The sequence below is a fragment of the Balaenoptera ricei genome, chromosome 17, assembly GCF_028023285.1.
Source record: "Balaenoptera ricei isolate mBalRic1 chromosome 17, mBalRic1.hap2, whole genome shotgun sequence".
In the NCBI taxonomy this organism is placed as follows: domain Eukaryota; kingdom Metazoa; phylum Chordata; class Mammalia; order Artiodactyla; family Balaenopteridae; genus Balaenoptera; species Balaenoptera ricei.
This window is the reverse complement of record NC_082655.1, coordinates 49,279,889-49,301,960: the sequence shown is the minus strand read 5'-3', so window position 1 is coordinate 49,301,960 and position 22,072 is coordinate 49,279,889. Positions and strand designations below refer to the sequence as shown.

Sequence of the window (22,072 nt, the reverse complement as noted above, 5' to 3'; positions counted from 1 at the left end):
CAGATAGAAATAGAACTATTTTGAATGCTGATCTCAACATGAAACATAGAATTCACAGAATACACAAAATTATTGATGATATAACATTCAACAATCGGGTGCTATGAATTTTAAACTAAAATTCAATTATGTAGTAAAAATAGAGTTGTTGTAGCTAGAAAAAAAAAAATTTCAGAGGCAGCAGTTACCCTTGGTGGAAATGAACAGTTCTACATAAAAAGAAATCCAGGAAGAATGCAAACTAAACACCAGGATACCTGATATATATATAATTTAATCAGATAGTACATAGACTATGACATAAAAACAGCAGTTTACTAGAATAATTATAGTCTGCAACACATGAAAACAGTTTAGAAAATGGGTTAAGTTCATACTCTTTGACAGTAGACTCGTTGGAAATACAAATGTACAATAAAACAGATTTATGCATCGTCTGGTGCTGCCTTTCCTTATCATCAAATCAACTTGAACCAATAGACTGGTGTGGATTCAAGCAATAGGTGTGTTGTTGATTAATTGACTAAATCTTGCCTAGTGAGACTGTTAACCTCATAGAGCCACAGTTAACTAACTATTGATTGATATTTTGGTATTTTAGATGCAAAAGCACATTTCTTCTAATTGGAAACACAGCTTAGAACTACTTTGTGGGGCAAACTTACAATTGTCTGAAATAAGAATGCTTGGCTTGTTATGTATAGTTCTTCTATTCAGTGACAAATATGCATTTACATATCAGAGACTAGGATTTTAGAGATTAGTCCTGGTGGGATTTTTAGGGAAATCTTGTCCAACTATATTTATGGAAGCAAGAATATGTTAGATTATTTTTTTTAATTGGATGTATTGACTGGCCTAAGCATAGACATTTTCCTTTTCAAATGTACAAAAAATGTACATTACAAAGAGTATAGAAACAAACTGAAAAGAGTGTGCCACACATCCTGGATAATTATCTATATGCAGTTAAATTTACAGATACAAAACAAAATACAGCCTACTCCCTTATAGTGCACAGTTATTTTTTAGATACAATGTACCGCTAGTAAGTGGTCATGGGCATCAACTCTAGTTGTCCCCAGCAGAGAGAATAAGAGCAAGATCCGTTCGGTACAGCTTCCCTCCATCCGATAAAGCCATTATGCTTTTCTTGTATGTTGGAATATTATTAATATCCAGATCCTATATAGGACATAGAATGTATTATAATCCAGTTAAACATGGAAGTGAATTAACCACCGTCAAGTGATAAAATGTGAGAAGAAACTGCTTGTTACATCAATCCATCAAGAAAAGAGCTAGATTAAATTCTTATACAAATGTGGATAAATCACAAGGTTGTTTTTGAAATCTATTTATCACAGTTAAACACTGATTCAGGCCAGTACCAAATCAGGTTAAGAACTGAAATCGACTTCTGCTCCTCTATAAATTTTTAAAGTAGATTCTCCAAAATGGATGTGAGGTTGCTTCTAGATGGATCCATCAAGTCTGCTTAAGAAGTAAGTGTGGCAAGGTAACTAGATTACCTGTTTATTCTTCTCACATAGATCCTTCAGTAAAGCATCCAGTTCATTTTCATCTATGTATCCATTGCCATCCTAAGGGAGGAGTAATAAAACAGTATATAAGCAAACTCATCCATAATAATGGAGAATGTAGTAAATTGGAAATAATTGAAATCCTCAGAAAATCATCCTACTGCAAACTTGGCAGATATTCTAACCTCTTAGGTCAGACCCTCAAATTTTTAACTGCTCCAAAGTTCCAAAACAGATATGAATTCCCTCTCATTCAGCATCTTATATTTGTAAAATGCTTTGAAATTTTCAAAGTGATTTCACATTTAATATTTCACTTTATGTTAACAATATCACCACCTCCTGTTGAAGTAAGAAATTAATCACAAATATTTTCATATGAGTGAGGACATAGGCTTGGGGAAGCTATATTACTGGCTTGATGTCACATCAGGCAGTGGAAAGGCTGCACTAGAGCCCGCAGAGGACTGATTTGGTCCAGGAGTAGAGAAATTAGAAGAAACAAAGCATGTTAACTAGTGACATCATACACAACCTTTCCTCACACACATGATCTTACCATATACTACATGGGAGGATTCTGCTGGATATTTTCATCTAGCTTAATCCTCATTCTACCCTGCAAAGTGAGCATTATTATCTCTTGGTTACAAATGAGGAAACTGAAGATCAGAGGAGTTTGGTATCTTATTCAAAGCCTCACAGGAGATAAATTGTAGCATGGGATTTGAATCAAATTTGTCTAATTTGGGATATAACATAACTCATTTCCTATGACAAGAATAAATTGGCTGAGTAATTTTAATAGCTCATGTTTCTTTTAATATAACCTTGAGTTTGAGGTTAACCCTTCCTGAGCATTTTCCAAATTCTTCTAAAGAATCAAATTATAGATAAGAAAATTTTTTTACCTGATCATATAACTCAAAAGCTTTATTGAACTCTTTCCCACACATTTTGACTCCCTAAATGATAGAGAAGAGAGCAAAAATTAAAATGCAACCATTATATTCCATCGTGTTTCCCTTGGCAAATATCCCACATTCTAACCTTTCGAGAAAAATATTATTTATGGTAGAGAAAAAGAGAAATACCTGAAATTTAAGAAGAAAATTCTCCTGCACTGGCAGTAACCTTTTGAGAGAAAAACATTATATTAATACATTAGATTTTTGACAAGGATCAGCTTTTTATAATAATATTTGCATAGTTCCTAAACTCACCTGGCCATCTCAGTTAATTCCAGCTTCCCATCATTATTTGAATCAAACAATTTCAGCTGAAAGATAGAATGCATTACTGTAGCCGTTGAAGAATTGTTTATTGCATTAAGGAGAAGGAAATTCAAAATAAAGCAGTTTGAGTTATCAATTACCTATATAGACAGCAGAATTCTAGAAACTAGCATCTATTAAACTTTCAGTGCAAAATTTCTATTCTATGACCTGTGTCAATTGCCAAAATTTATCAGAATATAGAATAGTCAGAGTAATAGTGATCTTAGGCTAGGCTTCTGGAACATAATCATTTATTTTTCTTGCAAATATGTGTTTATATGTATCAAGATGTGGGAGAGATGGTGTTTGGCATTACATAGCACGTCCTGAAACTTTCCAAATAATAGTATGAAAATTAATATTTAATTTGTTTCTCTCTTTTAGAGTATCAAAGAGTACAATCAGAATAAGCAGGTAATATGAATAAATCCTCAGAGAATAAATTTTTTGAGTAAGTTTGAATTGTTTTATTTTGCCTTGAGTACTAGATACTTAATAAAGCTCCTTACCTCCCCATTGCACTTACATACACATCATACACCAAGACATAGCCAGGTATAAACACATTCTTACCCATATTTGGGAAGCATTCACATTTTAGAAAGTTGCAACTACTGTTCTAATATTTTATATAGAAGGACTACATATAAAATAAAATATATAAAATATGTGAAAAAGTGGTACTGTTTTTGTTTTTAAAGAAAGGAATGTGATCATAAAGGATATAGGTTTGGTGAGGTCTCTTTAGGGAAAAAAAGAAGGGCATTCTGTGGTTTGAGATGTTCTAAGAATCCTTTGTAGGAAGTAGATTTTTTCAGGATCTGATACTGATGCAACATTTTATAGTCCATTATCTATAAAAGTTCTAAATTGTCACAGTGTCTACCAAGATACTGGACACCAGATCACACAGTTTAGTGTCCACAGGGAAATATTTCCCTACAAATATATTTAAATTTTAATTAGTTCTTGATTAATCTGCTTCCTGGATTTGAGCTTGTTTATGACATTTAACCAGATAGGCCAGGCCAATTCAACAGGGGGAAAACTCCCATCTGAGTGGTTTTAAAAAGGCTGCTTCAAATTTCTACTTGGAAAGGAGTCTTTAAGTAGACATCCTTTAATACTGGCACAAAACAGAAAATTGATAAATGTAAGTTATTTTCCATTTCTCAAAAGTTATTCAGAGTGTAGATCTGCCCATTGTGAGACGTGTGTGTTAGTGCTGTGGTAAGTGGCGATGTAATGAGGAATTAAAGAGGACACTTCCTTACAGTGAAAACTTTTTTGATTGTTTTGAAACTAAAGATTAGTCCCACTTTATAATAAATATCACTGTATAATGAATAAGGCAATAGTAAAGTTCTAGTGGGTTTTTTTTCCCCACATAAAAGTAGGCTGACAGGCTGAAAGTAAACCTCAGTTACACCAAATATGATCAAACTCTTTATAAAATTATTTCTCAGGAGAAAATTCTAACTCCTTTATTGGTCTAAAATAACATAATTGTTATAATAGGGACTTATGTTTTACAAGTTACTTATTTATATCAATGAGGTAAGAATTCACTGTACATTTATAGTACTTAAAGTGTGTATAAATATAGGTACTGATCTGGATAATTTAAAACTCTGAATTTCAAAAATTAAACAATTAAAATAATGTTGCCAAAATATTGGGCCATGGCTTACTCAGTTTGGCAAAGGCTTTTTCCTCATAGTCCTAGTGCTGTGAATCAAAATGAACAAACTTTACCCACTTGGAAGTTAATTAACTTCATGGGCATTGTATTATTTTATCTGGAACTTTATAAATTTATTTGTTCATTCATTCTTCAAACATTAAGTGCTTATGTGTGAAGCAATTTTCTTCACTCTATTGTCAATATTCTAAAATAGTTCTTGGTTATACTATTTACCATAGCATCAAGCTCAGGGTATATGTGGATTTCCTCACCCAAAGCACCAAGACAATATTCCCAAATAACAGGAATCAAAAGAAAGAAGGAGGAAATATCTATTTTTAGTCACTCAATGAATAAAGTAGCCAGAAGTTTTCTTTAAACTGTAACAAAATCAATGATTTCCTAAGACATGATAAAAATGGATTCAGAATCTCTATAATAAATGAGTTTTTGGTGATATAATTTATATATCTATAATGTAACTTACATATATATGTGATACAATTACACTGGCTTGTAAGAAAAACAAGTGATATTTTGATAGATGAAAATTACCTACCTCCACAAGAAAGGAAATGCTCATATGCTGAGCCTTAAAGCCAGCCTTACAATACAATTGTAGCATTCAGCCTTACAAGGTATAAGCATCCCTAGGTATCTCACTTTTCAAGTGAAATGATACCTATATGCATGTGATACCCACACCGTGGCTTGTTAATTTTATCCTGTGTAGACTTGGGAATTAGCCAGAACACAGTAATATTTCATAGGCTCTTGGCTGTAGTCTTTTCAAGATCAGTCTTACCATTAGGTCTGTATACTCAGCTAGTTTTGTATCATCAACAGTCTTGTTTGCTTTTTCCAGCAGGTCCTTTAGAAAGTTCTGTTAAGACAAAAAAGTCAGATAAATTTCATCAATAACAAACAATCTGCTTTCATTTCAGCCTGCCTTGAAATGGAACACCCCAGGAATACAAAGGAAGTCTCTTTTTGAGGGTAGAACCGGGTAATGGGAGGAGCTTAGAAGGGAGGTACTCTTGGTGTTCCAGCAGTTCTCTTTGACTGAAAACTGATCTGTCACAGTCTGTGCTATGCTATGCTATGCTTTTATGATTTCAATTAAAGAAGTATCTTGATTGTGCACCATGTAGGAATCAGAGTAAAAACTTGTAAAACCAGCCAGCCCAATGGATGCATTTCTACCTAATGGTATCTTCACAAATACTCATGTAACTCTTCTCCAAGAAACAAGAAACACAAGGGACCCCCTTAAACCTTTGTAAGATATGTGAACAATTATCAATAAAGAAGGTGGAGACCTACCCTTAATTTCAAGTGCATTTTCTGCCCTCACAAGCTGTATTTCCACATCAGTTTATAGCCAATATGAAGTACATTTCACCAGAGGGCTTTTAGGCTTGATGCGGTACAAAGCACCTTGGTTAGAATGTTTCAGCTGACTGTTCAAACTAAAACAGTTGGCTGCAGATGTTACCTAATCTTTGAAGGATATATGAATCACATCAAAGTAGAGATTAATGTGGGAAGGATGAAAAAAGATGATTATTAATTTGACAGTTGAAGTTTAGGAGTGAATTTAATTTTTTTTAACAGAGAAATAAATTAAAGCTTTAAAAAAACTTGCCATATAAATGACAGTGTAAGTACTTAATATAAAAGTCTTTCCTTTTGTCTAGTGCTGTTCATTTGCAACTTCTTTATTTGTTCAGAAAATGAATTAATGCAATTATGGAAAACTGAGCAGGTATTAAGTTCAGAAATTATTGAAGGATTGGGTTTCTTCAGTTTTGCAGTTGTTTATCTCCCTCCCAGATTTTCTAGCTCTGCTGGGCTGATTTAACTTCATTATTTTCAAGGAAGGAGACCTTTTTCTTGGTTTGATAAATTTAATTTCACTTCAAACATTCCACTTCAAATTCAAAGTGAAGCATGGAAAATTCAAAGTTATCTGTTGGGGGGTGAATTTTACTTTTGAACCATATGAGGCTTTTGTCAGAGACTAATTGGGTTAAAAATCCTCATCAGAGACTAAAATGGTGGTCACAAAAATAGCCTGGGAGAAACCTCGGGATGCTAAGATTCAAAGTCGTGTCTGAGAGCAAGCAATGTTTTACTCTATTACGGATCTTAAAATTAGCTTTCTTGAAAGATCCATTAAAAAAGAATGCCAACTTATCTTCAAAATTCCCCAGAGAGGAGTACTTCTATTTAGAATCTCTTCTGAGAATAAAATTTAGAATAAAGAAGGCCAGTATTGGAAATAAGCTAAAGTTTCATTATGAACTTGAAATGATTTTTAAAAGAATTTTTTTTTGGTCCAATAGAATAAAAACACAATAGTTTAACTGTCACCTTGTGGGTAACCTTGTGGGTTGCTGAGTTGCAAATTTGTGAAAGACATTGTTTTTGGTGATTGCACATGAAAAATCTTTACATTTCTAAGTGTTTTTATTTTTTAAGATGTTATTACTATTATTTTCCTTTCTTAAAAATTTTTTAAGAAATTTTAAAAAATTATTTTTTTGGCCGTGCCACGAGGCATGTGGGATCTTAGTTCTCCTACCAGAGATTGAACCCGTGCCCCCTGCAGTGGAAGTGTGGACTCTTAACCACTGGAGGGCCAGGGAAGTCCCTGTTAAGTGTTTTTAGTTAAATATGTTTTAACAATTTTGCAGTGGTACAAATATATGTAACTCAAACCATGTTAAACTATGACCAGGAAACTGTGTTTGATATTCATGTTTCCCTACATAATAGCAGAAGAGGTAGCTCTTGATGACTGAAGCTTGAAAATGTTTGGCCTTGTGGGGAAAAAAAACATTATTATCATTATCAGATATTCTGTGTCCAAAACCAGGTTCTTTTCCCAGGCAGCTGTGTACTCTTTAAAAATTATCTAATCTCTCTGAATTTCAGTTTCTCTGTTTGTATAATGGGAATTATAATACCTCCCTTGTAAATTTTCTGTGAGGATTAAATGTTAAAATATATTTTAGGCATCTAGTACTATGCCTGCCACATAGTAGGTGCTCAATAATTATTAATTTTCTTCCCTTTTAGTCACTCTATACCATGAAGATAGAGAAAATAGAGTCTTCCAGACTGAGAAGTATTGAGGTCAATTTAAAGAAATGAGAGAAAGATGTTTCTATATTTCTGAAGGCTAGTAAATTATTGAGTTCATGAATAATATAATTTATACTGTGCCTGTATTTCACAAAATCTTCCACGTGCAACATCTTACTTGACCTTCACAATAAATCTGAAAGGAAGATATTATTACCCCCACGTAAAAGATGAAAAAAATCAGGCAGAATGATATAGAGATTTGTCTAGAGGTAGGACTTGATTTCAGACCTCTTTGCCTTTTCCTTCATATCTTCTTCCTCCCCCACCAGCTCCTATATACATCTGTGAGATATGAATTGATAAATTCATTTTCAAAGTTGCAGTTTTTCAGAAGTTTGATTATATTAGGACTTTGTTTTTATTGCTGTTACTGAAAGACAGTAAGCTAGGGGTCTTGGAAACAGACGAGTTTAAAGATCACTGTTCTATGTCTTATTTCTGTGTAGCCTTCAGTACATCACTTAACTTTTTTTAAATTTTTCCTCACTGGGGTAATACTAATCTCAAAGAACTCACGTGAAGATTAAATGAGTGTAAAGCACCTGGCATACAGTAGGTGTCCAATAATTATTTATCTTGAAAGAGAAATCTATTTTATATAGCTGTTTCATTTATAAAATAAAATGCCAAATTTTAATGAAAATAACCAACTTCTTTGGCTTAGTATATCATCTATCTATCTATCTATCTATCTATCTATCTATCTATCTATAAGCTACCTCATATAACAATTTGTATACACCACAGAAAATGCTAATTTTACATTGCTGAACAGAATTTCAAGAAGTACTTGAAGTCTCTTTTTTGATCTGGTTCTTTATTAACAATTGGAAGAGTGGGTGAAAATGTGCCATTGCTCAACATTAGTTTCTTTTGTGGGAGGTTTTTTAAAAAGCTACAAAGTTCATAATTATATTTGACAGGAAAAAGCTTACATGTTTTTACTTGCTTACCTTAAGCTCCTCAGTTTCTATGAAGCCACTGTGATCAGTATCATATTTTCTCCATGTCTGTAAATTATTTTGGATAAGGAAAACCACATATATTAAAAAAAAAAGGCAACCATTTTCCTATTTTAAGTAGCTTTCTGAAAACATCACTCAGTGACAGAGCTTTCTTATACCTTCATGAATTCCTCACAGGACTTCAGCTGCTGGCATCGGAAGAGCAGCAGGAAGTTCTCTTCTGTGGGTAATACATGAGCCAACTAGAAAAGATTTAAAAAGTTATTGTAAGGAGCTTGAAAGCAAGTCTCTCATATTTCCTGCTCTTAGTTTTTCTTAACATAGTTTTATTACCTAGAAAACTAGGAAAGGAAAAACATTATAATCGATTTTCCCTTTCTGATACTTTGCCCCTACAAAGTGCCATTGTGTTTTCCAGTGCTTGGGTGTCCTTGAGTGACTGGTTCTCTGGTCTGGTAGATGACCACAGCAAGCATGCATAGGAAGCTCAGATAGGGATTATTTGACCAATTCTCATCTGCTAGACATACAAGCAGACTCATCTTGGTGGCTTGACCCCTTCATCTTTTCTGTGCCACAGATCTGGTCTTGTTCCTCTCAGGGCACACAGAATGGCACACACGGGGCCATACATTTCATGTAGAATAAAAGAAACTATGAGAAATATGAATGCAGTGGAAAGGATAGAAGGAAAAAATGCATTCCCAAGTCTGAGGAGAAAGCTTATTAAGAGATGCAAAGGAAGAGAAACTCAAGACAATTGTAAGACAGTGGAAAGAGAGATGGAAAAGACAATTCACAATGAACAGTGGAAACTGACCAGTAATAGGGAATATCAGTTCTCAAATTTTTGGTTTCTGCTAAAAGGACATCTGCTGCTTGAGTCCAGGACTTGAATTCTATTCAATGATCTCCATTTAGTGACCCTATGACATTTCTCCTTAGATCTCATTTCGTAACTTCAATGTTCACTTTTTTTAGGAAAGAAGGACTCCAGATCCCATTTTAAGATGAATATAATCTATCTATTGTGTGCAGGGAGGGAGGGAGCTGGATTGATGGCCTCACTGAAGGTGTGGGTTCTATTCCTGGCTCAGCTGCTAATTAGCTGTGGTCCCCAGCAACTCCCTCAGCCATTTCTGGAACTTAGCATGCTCATCACTAAAATAAGGAGTTGAAATAGAAACCAGTGTCTCTTAAATGTATTGGGTTCAAAATGACTTTGAGAATCTGTTAGAATCACTACATCTTCAGCATTAAAGAATGAACCTACAACACTATATTTCATCTAATTTCCAGAAGCTGATGAATCCCCTGAACTACGGGCATGAACCCTCATCTCTGGATTTTAGACCAAGAATCTGCAGTCTAGATTAACCTTAAGGTCAGCATAAAGGCCGAAAGTTCTACCAAATTATAGGAAAGACTCTCACACTTCAAAAAAATGTTGTCCTTTTAGGTCCATTAAAAAATATAAAATTTAATATAAAATGTATCATTCTACCTTATAGGCAAGTAATCTCAGCTTCTTTATGCCTGTAAAATATGTCCTTTAACTTATCTTGTTTTTAGATCTTTGAAATAATATCTCAATTTAGAATCATTCAGTTTACAGGCACTAATAATGGGATGAAACTAAGAGACAGGGCCAGACATCTTATTAGGATGTTTAGTATGACTCAGAAGACATTTTCTTATTTATTTTGAAACAAAGGTCACTAGTTTGGTTGTGCATTAATGCAAGCATTTATTTAGGAAACAGGAAATAGCCAATGCCAACTCTCTATTTATTGGTAATGTAACTTTGTAAGTTTTTGGTGGACCTCCCCATAGACCATCCACTTCAGGAGGGCAAAGACTATTCTTTGCCTGCATCCTCTGAATACTTAGTGTGGTGCTCAATGTTAGGTGCCTGACATAAATGTTTGGAATTTGTTGATAATTTTACTTCATTAAAAATACCTACTTAATATGATTTGTAGTGAGCATTTTTTTCCCATCTTGATTGCAATTTTCTATATTGCTTGGATTTTCCTAATTATTGTGTGTTGTTTTGAACAAAAATAATAATTTTTCTTAAAAACTTCTATTTATCAAAATCCACCAAATATATAAAAACAGAAAAAATAAAAGAATGAGCTAGTAAGCAACGACCACATGTAAAATTAGGGAAATTTTAACCATCTTTGTTTCAAAAATTAAACTTCATATAACTTTCATAAAGTACAGAGGTCTCTAGAATGTCAAATATAGAGATGGTAAAATTGCTTTTCATGTGTAGTATGAATATATATCTCTTTGCCCATGCCATTTTGGTCCTAGTTGGTTTAATTATAAGAAAATACATATTATATCTACATGCAAAATAGTCAATCTTTTAATTTAATTGAACTGTTAATGTTAAACTGAATACAGTGCTGTCCTATTTTACAGACATTAGAAATGATTCTTAAACACATAAAACATTGTAATAAGACAAACCAGCCACTAAGAAAGAAGCAATGAATATGTGTGGATAGGATGTGGCTATTAGTGAACATTAAGAAATCATCTTTTTTGTGTTTTTTGTTTTGTTTTTGCTTTTTGGTGGGGTTTTTTTGGCCACACCATGTGGTTTGTGGGATCTTAGTTCCCAGACCAGGGATTGAATCCGGGTCCTTGTCAGTGCAAGCGCCTAATCCTAACCACTGGATGGCCAGGGAATTCCCAAAATCATCTTTTTCAAGGTGTGTTTCACAATGCTTATGAATTAATATTCAAATTTCAGAGCTGGTGCAGTAACTCTCCAGCTGTTGACTCTAAGACCATATCTACAAAGTACCTGAGGTCTTTTATAGAAGTTGTTAAGTAGGGCTGCTTTTGTCTCTGTTTTGCTAAGTCACTGTTGTGCATAGTAGTATCCAGTACTACCTGTTCCAAGATTATTGGTGATTTCTTAGTTCTTGGGCTGCCTGCCTGCTTTTTTATAAACTCTCAAAACTTGATTATGGGTTGGAGAAGAGAGTGGAGAAAAGCAAGGGAATAAGTGGCAGGCAGATAAGCTGCCACAGGAGAATCTCTCAAAGCTTCATTTATGAAGCTTGTCACTTGTTGCTTGTCACTGAGAGTGGGGAAGCAAAAATTTCTACTTGCCTGTCTTCCCTATCAGTCTATATACATGTTGAGGAAAAGGTCTGTGTCTTAATTACTGTTTCTTTGCCTGGCACCTGCAAAAATTTCAGTAAATATTTTACTCAGCCAATGAATGAAGGCAATTGACTATCTAGGGTCAGCATAGGCGTCCAATAAATGGAAATAAAGTTCCTTTGGAGATAATTCAAATAACTTATTATTGAGTTGTGGATAGGGGTTGGGGTGGTCACTGTGATATGACATCCAGAGCTCTCTTTAGGTGCTAGGAGTGTTGCTATGGTCTCAACTGCCAGGTCTCTTTGGGAGATTACCTGGGCTGAAGAGAGTTATGTTCCCCAAGGAAGCTGAATTCTATGACTGATGCATATGGGGATATAAAACCTAGCCCTCTCACTGAAAACTTGGGACATCTCTGCTGTAGGGTAAACTGAAGTTGAGACTATATCACAGCCCAAAGTCTCCCTCTGCCCAGCCCTGTTCTTTTCATTTACCTTCCACAGGTATTGATCCCAAGAGCACTTCCTAATAAACTTCCTCATTGCTTTTCTTCAACTCAGATATGCTCCCCAAGGAACTCAACCTGTCCCATGACAGGGATCTTTACCATCTCTCTTCTATTCCTAGGCATAAAATGGAGCTCTTGCCTGTGTTTTGGAGTAGGTTGAAATCCCTTGCTATGACTCATGTGGCTATGATTCAGAACCTACTAGGCACTGTGCTGGATGCTGGGGATTCGTAGTCACAGATAGTAAGAACTTTACAGGGAGGCAGATAATTTCAAAAAAAGTTTTTTTCAGACAATTTCAAAGCAACATGCTAGGTGCTGGGAGAGTACACATGAAGTAACTTTACTAGAAATATAAGTGACTGAGCTATATCTTTTAAAGCACACATGAGGCATAACTTTTGAAGACAATCTTGGTGCATGTTAGCTTCCTTCAACACATATTAGTAAAACATTCACTTTTTTGGTTTGGGAACCAAATAAATATTTTTCTAGCCAATGAGAAGTGAGTCCAGGAAACCTGGAAATTTGAAAGGCAAATAATCTTTTTGTATAAATTAAAGACTAGTGGAATTTAATAATTTGAATTTGACAAGTTATAAAAATGGGAAAAAGATTGACATTCAGAAAAATAGTGTAGATTTTCCAATGAAATGCGTTTATTTTCAATAATAATAGCAAATACATTTATTGAGTTTTTACAGTGTGCCAGAGTTTATCTATTTGTTTGACATGTATTATCACATTTGATGTTGATACTCATATGTCACCCCTGTTCATAACCAAGGAAACAGAGACTCAGAGAAGATAAATGGCCTGCTATCACATAGCTTATAGTTGGAGCCACATTTGAAATCAGACAGTCTGACTTTTTTGATTTTGAGACCTTGTCCTTTTACCATCACCCTCCATTAAAATCTTCAGTCAAAAAGTTTTCTTAATAAACTGTTTTTAAAAATCTATCCAGAATGAAGTTTTAAATCAGACTTTATTGTCAGTCATTTCCCCAAATTCTGAGGTAGAAAAGTAGTCTGCTATAAAAAAATCACATTTACTATGGTTAAACTCACATGTTCAAATCCCACTATGGCTGAAAAGAAGGAAAGTCTAGAGAAGTGTCTGCTTCCCTGGGAAGGTTATTATAGTTTTAGGATTAAAATAGCTTATAGATCTATTTTTCCAGTGGATGCCCTGACCTAGACAAATAGACACAATAGACTGGAGAGGTTAGTAGTTTCCCACATAGTTCCCAAGGGATCAGGTGAAAAGTTTGCAGATTTGACATCCAGCTAAAGGAAATATCTATACTTAATGTGAGCACCAGAGAAGAAATTTCTATTATCTGTTAAATCATTCAGTCTCTCTCTTTGACTATTTTAATCAGTGTTCTCTGCAATAGAGCTATTAGTCTGAATAAATTTAGAACATTTTGACTGTCATGGTATTTGTTAAATTATCTCAGAATTTCAGTGCTCCTGTTTTGAGTTTGTATCAACAATCTCTTTATTACCGAACTGTATTTGTGTGAATTTTAAAATCTCTTTGGAGACATAAAATTGAAAAGTTCACAAGAAAGCATATCTGTACATTACCCTTCTTTTTACATGTTTTTACATGTCTAGGTAGCAAAAGCATGTTGTTGGAAAGTATCAGTTAACTTTATTAGAACAGAAGTTTGAAAATTAACCACTATATTTTCTGATCTTTTGAATGACACATTTCAATTAGAGCCAAGTCAATTTGGCCTGTTTCCACCAGGAAAGTAGACTGCCACTTAAATACCATTTGGTTTACTTTGATTAGATTTTGATGAGCCCATGTGTACACCTGCTAAGTGGGCAAAACAAGCAAATCTAACCCCTTTTTCCTTTGAACACCGAAGTGATGGTGTACTTGATGTGAGTTGATGGGAGTAAGTAGACTATTATATATTTTGGAAAACCTGGGTTTTTCCATTCCTTCATAGCTGGCTGAGATTTGTGTATTTGTATTCCTTGTTATATATAGTATTTCTTAGCAAGTGATATATACGTTGGAAAACAGAAAGGATGAAGTTTATTTAATACAACTTTCTGGTGACACTAGAGGGCACATAACAAATTCAGGCATTCCCCACTCTCCCTTTCTCCATTTTGTACATGTAATCTGTAGCTTTCAATTCCTTTTTTACAATGATTTTTTTCAGAACCTCTCCTTTTTCTTGTCCCTTCTGCTTAACCAGGCTAAGTACAATCAACATGCATATTAACTACAGCAGCAATCTCTTCCCTGTTCTCCCATTCTCTCATTCTCACTTCTCCAAGTACTCACCCTCCCCACTTCCTTCTGTGTCTTGGATGGTAACTCAGATTAATGAAAAGAATTCTGGAATCAGAGTCAGACATAGGCCTTTATAAATGTTCTGTCACTCCCTGCCAGTGTGATCTTGGACACATCATTCAACCTTTCTGGGCTTCAGTTTCTTTATCTTTAAAATGAGAAATCTTGGCTAGTTTTTCCCACAGGTCCCATATGACAAAATGTTCCCTGTTCTGGAATACTTAAACTTTCTAATTAATTCTTATGTGTCTCATTTCTCTCCCTTTAAACTCTTTCTGCTTCCACTGATCTGAAAATTCTTCCCAAATTATGTTTCAAGCGGTTTGGTCAAATAACTTCTCTATACTTTCTGCATCCCTGTTCAACCAGGCTAAATTTAAGCCTTGCCATAAGTAATCAATGAACTGAAGCTTGAAAATATTTTCTTTTAATGCAGAAAATGTATGGATTATTAATTGTAAAAAAAGGCTGAGTAATTTAAAGGAAAATGGCTGAAATTCTATTGAAGTCACAGGTTTCCTCAACTATAAATTAGATGCTCATTTTATATTTGTATTTATTTTATTTTGTTATAATGAGGATCAAATGAGATCACATATTTGAAAACACTCTATAAATTGTGTAATGTATACAAATAAATGAAAATTCTTTTTCTTACTCTTATTGCTATAAAAAGTTCCTCAAGTCTTCATTTCAGTCTTCATTAACTTCTTCATCCACTTCTGTTACCTATTTCTCTCTATCTTTCCTCATACAGAAATCTTTTCTTTCCTATAACAGTTTCTTTTCTCAAACTTCTGGGGAAATTTCTTGCATCAAACCTCTAGAAAAATGCGTCTGCTAATGACTCCTAGCCTCCCATTCAAATTAGACCTCAAATGATGCTTCATAAATGATTATACCATATCATACACAGTAAAATATAGATTCAAAACAGATTCATCCCTCTTATCCTTTTAAAAATGTAGAATCCATGTGAATCAGATCCATGCTTTTTGTGCTACTGTTACAACCCAGTATCACTGAAGAAATTAAAATAAATAGCTGAGCCCACTGGAGTTCTTAAAGGTGAAATACTTTAAATACAAGATGACAGTCTTTCCTCTGCTAGAATTATAAAGTATGCCAAACTCTGAAATAGCCACATCTATAATTTCACTGATTTTAGAATTTCCACTAGTTTTGAATAATTAGATTTATGTCATCTCATTTATGCTCATTTCAAAGTTATTTTCTTATCCTTGATGATTCATATCTTGATTAGTTGGCCTCTATGTCAGTCTATAAGTCCCATTACTATTAATTTATCTATTTATATAGTAATGAGTTACACATGGGCAAAGGGGAAAGTGTATACTCCAGGGAAATATTTTAATTACAAAGATAATAATAGTATGTTCTTCCTTAACTCTATTTGAAGTAGCTGTTTAAAAATAAGTGTATTTCACATTGACATCACAGGTGTCCTATAAGATCAATTATTTGAAAACCAGGTTAGTTCTCTGAATCAAAGGTAAATTATGACTAAATGTTGTTGACAGCCAAAATACTTCACAATCTAATACATTAAGAACATTATATAAAGAACATAATTATGCCTGTGATTTGGTATATTTTAAAATATGACCTTATTAATTTTTCTGGACAAAGTTGTTCACTCAACTTCTCTAATGGGTTGCAGAGATAAAGAAAGTAGCTGAGACACTAGATTTTATAAAAGTAGAAGTAAGGGAAGCAACAGCTGTTTCACAAATCTGAGAATGCTGAAGAATTAATGCATAGTCAAAGTTTTGCCTCCTTGATTCATAGACAAAAAAAAAGTTGTCCTCAATAGGAAAAGTCATTGTCAAAAGATAAGATTTGACACCCACAGTTTTAACTCTTAAAGACTCAAAAGAAATCTGTACCTATAACACATCATATAATATTCACTGACTTTAGCTAAGTTCTTATGTTTTTATAAGGCCAACTGCTAATCTAAAATGGAATTTCTGAAACCAACATGCAGTTTTTTGCCATGATATCATTTAGGGACTACAAATACTTTATTTTATATTCTAACAGAAAGGTCTACACTGTTAAACAATAAGAAATACCAACGAACCATGTACTTGGTTGGTGTTTTATTGAACTGAATCTGGGTAATGTAATGGGATGAGTACTCATCCAGAAGTTGGGGACTTGAGCCTCTAACTGCACCAGTGCCAGCAAACAGATAACATAGTCAAAGGCAAATCATTTCACTTCTCCAGGTCTTAGTTTCTTAATGTATTAAATTTCAGCTTTGGATTAGGCAAATTCTTAGGTTTCTTTCATTTCTGAGCAGTTTTTGATTTTATATTTCTCAATAAAAGATAATATGTTACTTAAGTAAAATAAACCTCTTGGAACAGGTCTTGCCATATCATGTTTGAGTTGAATAAAACTCCAAAAAACTCATTTATTAAAACTATATGAGAACAATGCATAAGTTCCTTACCTCTACAATTCCTATTTTTCCATCATCTTTTTGCCCATACTGATCCACAAAAGTTTTCATCTCAGGTGATAACTCCTAAAATTATAAAAAAGCAGGTAAGAAGTTTTTTTTTTAAAAAAAACCCAAACAAACAGTATGCTTGTGATAGTGTTAATAACTTGTTGCAAAAAAAAAAAACTGGAATTAGAACCATTCAGAATTATACATACTGATTAACTATTTTCATGAAAATTAAGATACAAGTGATACACAGTTTTTACTGGTTTCAAATGACTTATTATTATTATTTCTGAATCAATCACTATGATTTATCTTCTATTATTAGTTTTCAGAATATGTTATCCTTTGAGAATGTAGTCAGAATCATTCAGTTCATAACATTTAGTGAATTTAAATATAATGATCACTGTGAAAGTACTTTAACATTGCTTGCTTCAGGAAAGATTATTTTATATTGCTGCACTAATTGCCCTATAATATTTTCCTTATTATAACATGTTTTATCCATGGAAGTTAAAAATATGTGTTTTCAGACAAGCAAATAATGTGAATGTTCAAGAGCAACTCATTTGTAAGCAAAGAATGTTTCCAGTGTGGAAGTAGTCAGAAACATTCTTTGCTTACAAATTAAAAATCAGAAAAATATGTGTCAGATTAAAAAAAAATAACTTGACCAATTTGCACTTTCATTAGAGACAGACAATACTGATGACCTTATTTTGGTCACTGACTGTATATGCTTAAGATTTTTGACTCCAAGAGTAATTTAGGGAGCAGTTTTCCAGTGTTTCCTTGTTTCCATTTTTTTTCCCAAGACGATGTTCTCTCTCCCATTTAGTTATGTACATAAGACATGTTTAAGAGTGAAAAAGTGAATGCTTTCATCTCATTTGACTTGTATTTTTCAATGTATTCTATTGCTTACATAATCTCTTCACATATTGCCAGATTAGAGAGCTCTGAACTGTAAACTAGTAACCTGAACATAGAACTAGTATTCAGGAAGTTGGATTTATACCCTTGGGTCTTCAACATAGCCCATTTAAAATAGCCCTCTTACATTAACTGAAGCCTATGTAAAATAGGTCAGCCTTTATGAGTGTCCTATTCTGTGTCCTTGGAAAAGTAAATTAAGGTCTCAGTTTTTATCATAACTAACAAGATAGTGATATTATCTATCACACACATTTGCTCTAGGGATATAATTTGATGGCTATATTGAGGCTGACTATTATTATTGCTAGTGTTACAAAATCCTACTTTGGTTAAAAGTAAATATCTTTAGTAGAACTGAGGTAACAAATAGTAATTAAGCAATTTAATATAAACTGAAAAAACTCTTCCAATATGGATTATTTCAACTTGTATTTATTAAAGTTTATTTATTTTACTACAGCAACAATTGTAAGAAAGTAAAAGTGGCAATAGTGTGACTATCAGCTGTTATGTTCTTTACACATTCCTTAAAGTAACAAAAAAGTATAAAGTAAACTTAAAACGGTGTATACCTCTAGTCCAAATTTGTTTTAAACAGTGTAAAACATAATGATAATGATAATAATAACAAATTAAAGCTTTATAAAAAAGAAATGCAAACTTAAAAACTATTTTTAGTGAAAAATGGTAACTCTGAAAGTAGACTGTGTTGTTATATTTCATTAATGTTATATTCACTTATAGTTAATATTATTGAAATTTTTGAAATTTCACATTATTAATATGATAAGCCAAACAATGTTTCCATTAATACAGCAAAATCTGTTATCCTATTGCTAGAAACGCAAAGAAGCTGGGTTTATAAGGTCAACCTTTAAGTTCTAAAAAAAGAGAAGAAAAAATATAAAAGTAGATTTAGTACAATGGGGTCAGTAGTGAAATATTTGTCTACTACATGAACCTCTCAATCCATATCTGGATTTAGATTTTAACTATTCAAAGCCTATATTACATAATTCACAAAGTATTCAATAATCAAGGTATTAAGCAACTTGATATAGTCCTGTACCTGTGCTCAAATTTGGTATTATTGGATAATAATCTAATAATTACAGCTTCCAATATTCTAAAATTGGAACATTGACAGTAGAAAAAAAATAATTAAGATCTAAAATCTTTAAAACTCTAACATGAAGTCACTGTTTACAAAAAGTATAAATATTAAAATGGGAAGAGGAAAAGAAGTATCTGAAAACAAGTATAGAGTTTCTAAATATCTGAATTTCTAAATGAAAATAAATTACCTCCAGAACAATTAAAATATAATCATTTAGCTGCTGGAAGCATCTTTCAAGGTTTTAATGAGAAATTTTATGGCAGGTAAGATTTTCCAACCAGATTTTTAAATATTTATATTTTTAAATGTGGAAGAAAATGTTTTATTAGTCAAAGATACATAGAGCTATAATGATAGTATTGAATGAATTTATTTACATGGTAATGTATAAGGTGGGGGAAGGGAATGGAGAAAGTTTATAAAACATTTTCAATTTTATTTGATCTCATCCTATTATACTTTCAAATTTATGTAATATTAAATCTGGGTAAAACAATTCCCAGAGTGTTATCTGGTTTTAAATCAATTTGATTTAAATCATTGGATTTTAGCAATTGATAGTTTTTTAATGCATCATAATACATTTTAGTGTTCTCTGGGATTCTTTTGAATATGTTGTACAGAGATGTGTATCACACAATTTTCAATTTAGATAGAACAAAAAGATAACTATTAGTAAATTGTATGGACAGATATATATATAATATATGTATACTATTATATATATAACTCAATGCTAGACGTGGTGATCTGCTAAAAGATTCGCACACAACTATATTTTCCTCTAAAGATATACATATGTATAGTCTATAATGTAAAATCTCTAACGATAGTCAAAAAGACCAAAGATTGGTAACTTCTCTCTAGCCCAAATCCAACATTGCCTTCTGAAATGCAGTCTTACATAAACCCCAATAGATTACTAAGATTCTTAACCTATTTCCCTCTATGTAATCATCTCATCTATGTTTTAAAGCTGGGCATATTTTATTTTTATGCTGACAATATCTCTTCTTAACAGGTTAATTTATGCCTAAAGGAAGTCATTCATAATTAGTAAAAATTGTCATTTGTTTAATTAACTAATGGCTTAAATTACAAATACAGCTTATTTTCAAAACACCACTAATTGCTTCTCATTAGAGTATCACTTTGCTTGTTTAAAATATGTGAAGTTCTTAAAATTACTTTTTACTTCTCTAACTTTTGGTTTTCTCCTTCTCAACAGAAATGAATCCCCTTTTTGCTAAATTTCTTGCTCATTGTTATGTTGCAAAGTTGTACAACTTTCCCCCAGAGAGGAAGGTCAAGACAGGACATTTTTTCATCACTCCAACCACATCAACATTACAAGAATAATAATTGGCAATAGAATAAGAGATCCATAATCTGCAGATTTGTTTCCTGACCACCAAGGGGCAGAAATGTATTTCTACCCCCATACAGGCTGTTAAAGAGAAGTTAAAAATTACCTAACTGAACTCAATCGAAGAGGTGGTGATCTGCTAAAAGATCTCACCCACACTTTCCTTTTAAGCACTATTAAAGAAAGTACAAGTATAGAATCTATATTTTAAAAGCTCTGATTTCATACTGCAAGGTTTTTTCCCTTTAAGGAATTTCTCTCTCTCTCTCCTTTCTCTCCCCCTCTCCCCCTTCCCCTTCCCCCTCCCCTTCCCCCTCCCCTTCTCCCTCTCCCTCTCCCTCTCCCTCTCCCTCTGTCTCTCCCTCTCCCTACACGATTTGGAAAGGCTCTCTTTCTCCGCTTCTCAGTAAATAAATGTTTGCATTCCTGGAAACCGTTTGATTTCGCTGGCTCTTTATGAGAATGCTAGAATATCTATTTATTTAAGGGCGAAGGTCCTTTTACTCCTTTGCAAACTTCAACCTACCAATCCAGCCTTCTTCCGCGCCTGCTGGAGCTCCTGAATCAAGTTCTGAAGCTCTTTTCCTTCCAGGTAACCACTTCCTGTAAAGACAAAGAGGCACCCAGGTGTCAGACATCTCATTCTGAGTTTCTTCCCCATTCAATTTCCACAACAGCTATCTTTCTGGCCACCGGAGAGGTTCTCTTTTGCCTCGATATTCATTAACCCGCAAAGGATACAGACGCAGCAGTGCTCCCCTCCCGGCGCGTCAACATTTAGACCCACTAAGGGCAAAGGAGGATGGTTGGGATGCTGAGTGTAGCCGTAGAAACTTTGGGGGCAGGGTCCCTCAATCCCCCCCCTTTTTTATGAGTACCATTCTTGGAGAATAAAAGTTTACGGTTTTGGGATAACACAGAAACAATACATAAACTTTAAAGTTAATGGTTGGCCGCCAAATGGAGAGATAAGATTAAGGAGGTGGGGGAAGAAGTAAAGAAAAGAAATGAGGGATAATCAGATCAGGAGCCTCAAGGAAGGGGAAAGGGAGGGAAAGGGCATGGACAAAGTTCTTCAAAAGAGAGAAGATAATCACCGTCAGCGTCGAAATGAAGCCAGATCTCGAAAAACTGTGAGGCTGTGATCAGGGATGATTGCAGGTGGGATTCTGCCATTGTATAGCGGAGTGTGTGTCTGCCTGCAATATGTGTGTGTGAGTATGTCAGGGCGAAAGTGGGGTGAGAACCTCAGGGTGTGTGTGTGTGCGTGTAAAGAAGAAATCCTGGGCTGCTGGAGGAAGAAGAGCAGGGCGCAGGCGCTGCCAGGCGCTGTCCTCGGTGCTGCTCAGCTCTGGCTTTCCTCCGGCGTTCTCTCTCCACAGCCGGGACCCAGTTCTCAGTATTTATCTTGACAGTCGAGCTGGGCCACGCCTCCTCTTACCTCCCATTCCTCAATCCCGCCCCTTGCTCGCACCAACCTTCTTCCCCTCCCTTCCAGTTTTCTCCTCTCCTCCCAGGAAAGCTAGTTGGAGCAGTAGTTTTGAAGTGTAGAAAGCAGCGGGTGGTGGGAAATCCTTAGCTCAGAGACTGGATGCTGA

At 34.1% G+C, this 22,072-nt stretch overlaps 1 protein-coding gene across 1 annotated transcript; it reads right to left on the bottom strand.

Moving 5' to 3' along the window:
* Positions 1–254: 254 nt before the first annotated feature.
* CALB1 (calbindin 1) lies at positions 255–21,844 on the bottom strand. The gene is made up of 11 exons (XM_059901648.1): positions 21,572–21,844; positions 21,001–21,077; positions 17,056–17,130; positions 8,779–8,862; positions 8,609–8,665; positions 5,311–5,388; positions 2,768–2,823; positions 2,639–2,678; positions 2,456–2,509; positions 1,533–1,604; positions 255–1,185 (listed from the first exon to the last, which is right to left on the bottom strand). Exons 1-11 carry the CDS (start codon positions 21,648–21,650, stop codon positions 1,072–1,074), a joined length of 786 nt encoding a protein of 261 aa, XP_059757631.1. The 5' UTR covers positions 21,651–21,844; the 3' UTR covers positions 255–1,071.
* Positions 21,845–22,072: the final 228 nt, after the last annotated feature.

Excerpts from the sequence above, each read along its gene's own strand:
- CALB1 (XM_059901648.1), bottom strand. The coding sequence starts at position 21,650 with ATGGCAGAATCCCACCTGCAATCATCCCTGATCACAGCCTCACAGTTT. Across the intron at positions 2,679-2,767 it reads GAATTAACTGAGATGGCCAG|GTTACTGCCAGTGCAGGAGA; the intron begins GTGAGTTTAGGA and ends TTCTCTCAAAAG. Across the intron at positions 1,605-2,455 it reads CTTTTGAGTTATATGATCAG|GATGGCAATGGATACATAGA; the intron begins GTAAAAAAATTT and ends CTCCTCCCTTAG.